Source organism: Leptonychotes weddellii, chromosome 16 (genome assembly GCF_054177405.1).
Source record: "Leptonychotes weddellii isolate Sample4059 chromosome 16, ASM5417740v2, whole genome shotgun sequence".
In the NCBI taxonomy this organism is placed as follows: Eukaryota; Metazoa; Chordata; class Mammalia; order Carnivora; family Phocidae; genus Leptonychotes; species Leptonychotes weddellii.
This window is the reverse complement of record NC_138384.1, coordinates 42,038,704-42,046,595: the sequence shown is the minus strand read 5'-3', so window position 1 is coordinate 42,046,595 and position 7,892 is coordinate 42,038,704. Positions and strand designations below refer to the sequence as shown.

Below are 7,892 nucleotides of genomic sequence, written 5' to 3'. Positions count from 1 at the left end.
GCCCTGCTTTGTTGTCGCATCTGTCCAGTGTTCTCCCTGTCAGGCGTGTTCCTCGGTTGACAGCACTCCCGCACAGCAGACTCTGCACGTTATAGTGAGAAGCGGGTTCCGTCACTCCCACGTCACTCAGGGAAGAACCAAAGCCCTCACAGAAGCCTGCCCGTCCTCCACGTCCCCCCGCGAGTCCTCTCCAGCCGCAGGGGCCTCCTCGCTGCGCCCTCACCCCCCACCCCAGGCACGCTGCCGCTTCCCGGCCTTTGACCAGAACATTTTCCTCCTAAGGATCTGCAGCTGCTCCTTTGCTCAGTGGCAGGGCCTCAGGGAGGCCTTCCTTCACCTGGACCTCAGTTCCAGAACCTTCTCTATGCAGGAGAGTTAACATAGTAGGCCATCCTTAGAGAGGGCTGCTGACATAGTTGGCCCTCAGCCGGTGTCTGGGAGCTTGGATTCCAGAAGGCCTCTCCCCGATGTGTCCTCGATAAGAATGACTCACTGTGGCTACACTGTTTGTGCAAATGATATTGTTTATGCCAAACACCTGCCTTCCTTTCGGGGCGTCTGGAATTTCCCTACATGCTAGACCGAGGGTGCTTACGGGGCCACCTCCCAGCAGAGAGCCCGGGCACCGGGTCCCTCGTGAGCCTCCCTGGCAGACACCCATACCTGCTGGAGGAATGGAGCACAGCGTGTGGGAGGCCCCTGGGAAGCCTGCACCTGGCTTTCTCTTGACTTTGCCCCATGTGCCTTTTCCCTTCCCTGATTTTGCTTTGTAGCCTTTCCTGATGAATTACAGCTGTAGGTCCAACTATACACCGAGGTCTTCTAGCAAATCACTGAACGTAGGGGGTGGTCTGGGGTACCCCTGGCTCACTCGCCCCCCCAGAACTTACCACCATTTGCCATCCTATCATATCTTTTTAATTAATTAATTAATTAATTTAAAGTAGGCTCCACGCCCAGTGTGGAGCCCAACCCAGGCTTTGAACTCACAACCCTGAGATCAAGACCAGAGCTGAGATCAAGAGTCAGGCCTTTAACCGACTGAGCCACCCAGGCGCCCCATCCTCTCCTTTTTAGTGATTTATCTTGCTTATTGAACCCCCCCCCATCCAGAGGACCCCTCTATCTTGGTCTCTGCAGTCCCCCCACGCCCCGTGCCCAGGCCCACAGAAGACCCTGGGAGAGATCTGCTGAATGACAACTGTTAACAGTTTTATTTCCACAGCTGGAATCCCTCCCCGGGCTTGGGACAGGAAGGAGGCCTTTGGCCAGGACCGCGGGGCCGTGCGGCGCAGGGGCGAACAGGGCCGAGGCAGCTGACTCGGGAGGCCCGCAGGTCCGCATGCACCTCACACAGGCTCCATCTGCAGCTCTTCCCCGTCCACAGCCTCGGTCTGGTGGAAGGCGGCGTGGGAGCCAATGACCACGAGGGTGGCTCCTGCAGGAAGATGGGCGGCTCAGGGCCTCGCTCCCTCACCTGCTCCCCACCGCCCAGCCCAGCCACCCGGAGCCTGTACTCACCCAGGACCCAGAAGACGGCAGAACCGGCACCGGCCAGCCAGAAGAAGGGAAAGGAGACGCCCCCGGCCAGAGCATACTGATGGGCTGGGGTTACCTCTCGGCCTGGGGGGCAGACAGCGCTGGGGCAGTTCCAACACGCAAGCCCTCTCCCCGAGGAACCCCTGATGCCCCAGCGCCAGTCCAGTGTCACAAGCTCCGGGAGCCTCAGGAGCGTCCCAACTCCTCATGCCAAGGCCCCCTAAGCCCTGGCCTCACCCATTTCTCTGATGTTCCCACCTGAACAGAGCACACCTTCCTTACTGCAACCCCCCCCCCGCCACACACAACCATGCTCACTGCTCTTCAGCCCCACTTCTGCTAGGAAGCTCCCCGCCTCCCACTCCCCCAGACCACGGCTCTCCTGCTCCCATCTGCACTCACATAGACCAGGAGTCTCAAACTGGTCACCCAAAGGCCAAATCTGATCTGTGGATGTGTTCTGGAGTCTGCACAATGTTCCCCAAGAATCTGATTTGTGGCTGCTGGATTAACTGAGTGATTGCACATAATAATTTAAGATTTCCGGCTTCTTGGGGCAGACGGGAGGACCGGGTCTACATGCCCTGGTGGCTTTGCTCCAGGCGCTCCCTCCACGCCCTGTGCCTGCCTGACATGCCCCTCAGGTGCCAGCCCACCAGGGTCACGGACAGAACGAAGAAGCCTCTGAAAGACTCTGACTTAGGTCCTCCTCCGTTTGATCCCAGCCCGTATGGCCACTCTGAACCTTGAGCTTCCCCTGGGTGGAGACTCAGGCGCCCCTTTCTTCCCGGTGGTGCCCAGGGCCAGTCTGGGACCTCGGGAGCTACAAACCTCAGCTTCCCTCTTGGAACAGTCTCAAGATCTTTCTGGCCCCGCCCCACGAAGCGGGAAAGGACAGGGACACAGATCTAGGCCAGCGTAAGGTCGCCACCTGGTGTCCAATATGGGTACCTGCCGCTGATGCTTTCTGCAGAGAGGTGAGGGAGGATGGACGCGAGGAAAAGCAGGTTTAAAGGACAGGAGCCAGGTGAAGAGGAGGCTCTGGGGTATCTCCAGCTTTGAGAAATACCAGCTGGGGGGTCCGAGACTGGGTGTGGGCATCTGGTGTGTCTGAGATTTTAATGGATCGAGTTAGGGGGAACTAGTGTAACTCTACGCTTGGGCAGACCCTTGGGTTTGGGGTCTAAGGCTTGTGTTCCAAGACCAGGATCTGAAGGCTCAGGGAACCGTCTGGACAGGGGATTTCTCACCAAAAAGCACAAACTTGGACTGCAGCGTGCGCAGATAGAGGATGTAACAGGCGCCAAAAAAGACAGCCAGAGCCACCAGCAGCATGGGGGACGTCACCCTGGAAAAGGGTAGGGAGGCGCCGGTCAGGCAGCTGGGAATGAGCCAGCCAGCGGGTCCCTGACCACCTACACCGGTGGACAGCAGGCTCTGTCCCTGAGGCCGTGCGAGACCAGGTCACATCTGGTCCCGCTGTGTCCCGGCCAGGCTGAGGGAGCAGGAGGGTCTGGGGCCTTGGGTGAAAAGCTCTGGCCGAGCTGTCCCGTGGGGGCGGGGCCGACCAGTGGGGGCAGGGCTCTCCGGTGGGGACGCGGCCTGGCCGGTGGGGGTGAGTGCGGAGCGGGCGAGGCACTCACACACAGTACAGGATGAGGCCCAGGAACACGAACACATAGTTGCTCTGGTAGTACTCCACGTTGCGTACGAGGCGCTGGCACAACTCGCCCAGGTTGCGGGGCCGCGAGAAGCGCCGCTGGTCCACAAAGGAGCCCCAGGGCCGGATGGTCGCGCGGCGCCGCTCCAGCCACTCCCGGCCCGCGCCGGACGGGATCAGTTTCGGCAGCAGGGTCCTGGCGGGCGGCCCCGGGTTAGCGGTGGACCGGGGTGGAGCCCGGAGCCCCCCCAACCCCCGAGCAAGAAGGGGGGCCGAAGGGGGCTGGACTCTGGGGCCCTGGGGGCGGGGGGAAGGGTCCAAGACTCCTGAATCCCAGAGGAGGAGGGGGCGGAGGGTCCAGGCTGCAGAGTCCTCGAATTGGAGAGCAGGAGCCCAGACTCTAGTGTCTGGGGCCCGGATTCCCGGGCCCCGAGGGAGGAGGGGGCGGAGGGCCAGGGCTCCCGGGTTACGGTCCGGGGCCCGGATTCCCGGGCCCCGAGGGAGGAGGCGGCGGAGGGCCAGGGCTCCCGGGTTACGGTCCGGGGCGTGGGGGGGAGGGTCGGCTAGAGCCGGCTTGCTCACGTGGCGCTCAGCCCTTCCGGCTCGGCATCCTTCTGCTCGTCCTTCTCGGCCGCCATGTCTGCGTCCCGAGGGGTAGAACCGCTGTAACGAGCCCGGGCCCCTGCAGACCCCGGCGGCCCCGTCCGAGCCCGGCCCCACCCAGCGGAGCCGACGTGGCGCCGTTCGGGAGCCGCCGGGGGCGGGGGTTGTGCCGCCGAGCACTGTGGGAGTTGTAGTCCTCCTGATGTTAGGGAGGGTCTGGCTCGCGAAAACACCTTGGGAGACGCAGTCGCGTAAAACAACGCTAAGCGCCTCTGGGTATTGTGGGAATTGTAGTTTCAGAAGCGGGGCGTGCGGCGTCGGGGAGCGTGGGTCGTCAGGAGTGGGGGTGTCATGGCAGATCTAAAGGCGGAAGCAGGCGTCGTGTACTCCCTCCCCTGCGGGGTACAATGTGGCTCGTGGAGAACTGTCGTCCTGACTCTAGGGTGCATAAAAAACACCTAGAAGCCTTGATAAAACACTCAGATGTTCTGACTCTGCAGATTTGGGGTGGGGCCCATTTATCTACATTTCCTGCGGTTCCGAGGTAGTGCTGATTCTACTGGTTCATGGACCGCGTTTTGAATGGCGAGACTAGATAATTGGTGGGAATCTATTCCTTCCCCGGGGGCAGAGGCTAGTGAGAGGTCTATGAATGCTGGAGGGGGTATCCGAGGTGGAGAGCAAAGCTCCCCCCACAGACCTTGAGCTCCCAGGGATGGATGAGTTAGGACTAGGGACCTTAGGATACCCCTCTCCCCTCAGATAGGAAGAGGGGAGTTGGGAAAGGGTTGAGAATTAATTAATTATTAATTTATTTTTTTATTTATTGAGGGCGGGGAAGGGCCGAGGGAGAGAGAGAATCTCAAGCAGGCTCCACGCCCAGTGCAGAGCCCAATGTGGGGCTCCAGCTCAGGACCCGGAGATCATGACCTGAGCCGAAATCAAGAATCAGATGCTTAACTGCCTGGGCCACCCAGGTGCCCCCAGGTTTGAGAATTTTTGAAAGAGGGAGTTGTTATAACTGAAAGAGCCGGGATTCTGGAGTCAGAGATGAAAATCTAGGCTGTGATGACCTCCCCGAACCTCAGTGTCCTCATCGGGACTGTGGATATCCTGATTGTACCACACTCACTCATGGGGTAATGATGATTCGGTTAAATGGTCCACGTACAGTGCTCAGAAGAGTCTTGATACTTGATACTCTTCAATAAATGGTAGTCGATATTATTGCCACCATAATATCATGAATGTTTTGATTATATCTAGAGTTAAACCTTCTAAAAAAATTATTTTAAGTAATCTGCATACCCAATGTGGGGCTCGAACTCACAGCCCTGAGATCAGGAGTCCCATGTTCTGCCAACTGAGCCAGCCAGGTGCCCCTTGCCTTCCTAAATTTAACAGTAACATTAGGAGCTGCTGGCCCCTTGGATGTCCCAAGGCGTGGCTGGTGTCAGAGCCACGGGCCTTTCTTTTCCCTAGTTCCCACAGTCATGGCTCCCTCTCAGTTTTCACCCCTGCCCCTGAGTGAGTTGTGGGTAAGTGGCCAGAGTTCTAAAGGGGTGCACCAGAAGAGCCTCAAGGAATCTATCAGGAAGCCTGGGCTCCCTTATATGGACTGGAGTTTCAGGGCTGGGTGGGACTGAAGAGTACCCAGGTAGAATATCCAGGTGACTCTTAACCCCAGCTGTCTTCTGAGACTCCCCTCCCTTTTGGTTTGGGCTTTGAGGCCTGCTGGAGGGCATTCCCATGGGGTGGGGGAGACAGCCCCTGCCAAAGGGGCTGGTAGAGCAGTAGGCAGGGAGGCCCCCTGTGTGGGGAAGGTCCCAAGCTGAAGCTAAATGAGCCATACTTTGAAGATCAGATTGGCTTGTTACTGTTTATTTCCCCTTTGTCAGCCCCTGGCCTTTAGTAGAAGCTTGTTCAGGCTTCCCACTTGGGTCTAGCTAGTTTCAGGAAATCAAAGGAGGACTGTGAGTGCACAATTAGCCCAGAGCGTTAATGGGGGAGCAGCAGCTGAGTTCAAAGCGAGGGGGGCAGCAGAGGTGAGCAGAAGAGGCCCCGAGAGGGAGATGAATCTTGGGGAGCAGAGAGTGGGAGGCCTCCTCCCACAGCCAACCTTGAGGAATTTGGGTTTGGCTTTTGTTGGGAGAGCCGGTTGGGTTTCTTTATAGGAGGTGTCGAGCAGTGTGGGCTCTGGACAGTGGTGTCCAGAGCAAGGATATTGCGGGGGGGCGGCCCTCTGAGTGGGGTGTGGGGGGCTTTGAATCAGGGGACTTCAGGAGATGGGGCCTTGGCACAGGGGTAATGCGGGAGAGGAGCCCCTTGAAAAAGGGATTGTGGGAGAGATGGGAGGGTCCTTGAGGCAGGGGGATGGTGGGAGATGGCAGGGAGAGGGCACCTAAGGCAGGTGGGTCCTGAATTAGGGGGATGGTGGGAGATAAGGGGGCCCCTGAAAAGACTGTGGGAGATGGGCCCTGGCCCTGTGCTCCCTCCAGTCTGAGGCCTCCTTCCTGCCTCTTGGATCCCCGGAGGAAGTGGAGCTGGGAACTTAGGAGGACCTCAGCACAGACAGTCAGAAACCAGGCTTATATCCCTGCTGTGTGACTTCAAGGAAGTCCCTGACCTGGGCCTCAGCTGTCTATGTGAGGACAGGTTGCCCCAACTATGCCAAACGGGGCGTTCCTGTGAAACCTTTCGTAAGCCAAAATGGTGTAAAGTGAAGAGTATTCCCCACTTTCCAGAAGTTCATGCGATGCCACTTCGCTTTTACGAAAGACCTACATTAGCACCCGTTTTCACTAAATGAAAGAAACCCAAAGGAGGCTTTTCGCTTTTCCGAAAAAGACCATTGTGCGCTAACGTGGGTCAATGTAATTGTCAGGTGCGGAGGACGTGTGCACACACTCACACTCACTGACTCTCTGGGCTCGGTCAGGAAGTCGGCCTCAAGCCAAGGGGTACTGCAGCCCACGCAGGATGTTGGAAGTCAAAGATTAACGATACCGGGTGGGAATGCAGAATGACCCCAGAGCTCTGGAAAGAGTGTGGCTCTTTCTACTAAAGCTAAACATAGTCTGTGCCACGATCAGCAGTCCCTCTCCTAAGCATGAGCCCAACAGAGATGCACACATGTCGTCACGAGACACTGTTAGAATGGTCCTATTTCTAGCAGCTCCCAAAACAACCGATACCCGGGACAACGCGGGTGACTTTCACAGGTGTGCCGAGGACCAGATGCCAGACACCCGAGACAACATGCTTGTAAGATTTCATTTATACCAAGTCCAAGAACAGGTGCAAGTAAAGGATGACAGAAATCCGAGCAGCCTCTGGTGGGGGAGGGGCGCTGACTGGAGAGGGGCACGAAGGAACTTTCTGGAACTTTCTGGGGGAAATGTTCTGTACCTTGATCTGGGTGGTAGTTATGCAATGTAAAAAAAAAATTTTTTAAGCAGGCTCCATGCCCAGAGTGGAGCTCAGTGCAGGGCTCAAACTCTTGACCCCGAGATAAAGACCTGAGCTGAGATCAAGAGTCCGATGCTTGACCGACTGAGCCACCCAGGCACCCCGCGATGTCATTTTAAGGTTTTTGGACTTCACTTGAAAGTTTATCTCAGTAAAAAGAGCGAGAGAATAGCACAGTACTTAAGAGGTTGCACAGCTGAGGTTCAGATCCCAGATTTGTCACCTCTCAGCTGTGTGGCCTTGAGCAGGTCACTTTCCCTCTTTGTGCCTCACACCTTGTAAGGAATGAATGAGCTGAAGCACGAGAGGGCAGAGCACAGAGTGGGCACTCAGTGAATCACCATCATCACCATCATCGTTGTCACCCGCATTGTCCCCCCTTTCCCCTTCCTCCTCCAATAGGAGAGGATTCTCAGTCTGACCCCCTTCCTCTCCCCTGTTCTGACCCCATAATCCCCCTGCCTGGTTATTTGAAGCTGCTCTCGCTGTAACCTCGGTTGGGTCTAAAACCCCATGACTCGGTGACTCCGTGATTCCATGGCTCCTGGGGTTATGTGGATCACCCGGCCACGGGATCCAGCACCAGGGACACCACCCGCTCCCATCCCTGGGGCCAGAAAGC

The 7,892-nt window shown here is 57.5% G+C and overlaps 1 protein-coding gene across 1 annotated transcript; it reads right to left on the bottom strand.

The window, feature by feature from the left end:
- Window positions 1-1,191: 1,191 nt before the first annotated feature.
- Window positions 1,192-3,945, bottom strand: RABAC1 (Rab acceptor 1). Its single transcript, XM_006731988.3, has 5 exons — window positions 3,782-3,945; window positions 3,183-3,395; window positions 2,790-2,887; window positions 1,522-1,623; window positions 1,192-1,438 (listed from the first exon to the last, which is right to left on the bottom strand). The coding sequence occupies exons 1-5, from the start codon at window positions 3,835-3,837 to the stop codon at window positions 1,350-1,352; spliced, it is 558 nt and encodes a 185-aa protein (XP_006732051.1). The 5' UTR covers window positions 3,838-3,945; the 3' UTR covers window positions 1,192-1,349.
- Window positions 3,946-7,892: the final 3,947 nt, after the last annotated feature.

Bases quoted from the DNA above. Each gene is read 5' to 3' on its own strand.
- RABAC1 (XM_006731988.3), bottom strand. From the start codon at position 3,837: ATGGCGGCCGAGAAGGACGAGCAGAAGGATGCCGAGCCGGAAGGGCTG. The intron at 2,888-3,182 runs GTGAGTGCCTCG...ACCCTTTTCCAG, and splicing joins GGCCTCATCCTGTACTGTGT to GGTGACGTCCCCCATGCTGC. The intron at 1,624-2,789 runs GTGAGAAATCCC...TCTGCCCCCCAG, and splicing joins GTCCAAGTTTGTGCTTTTTG to GCCGAGAGGTAACCCCAGCC.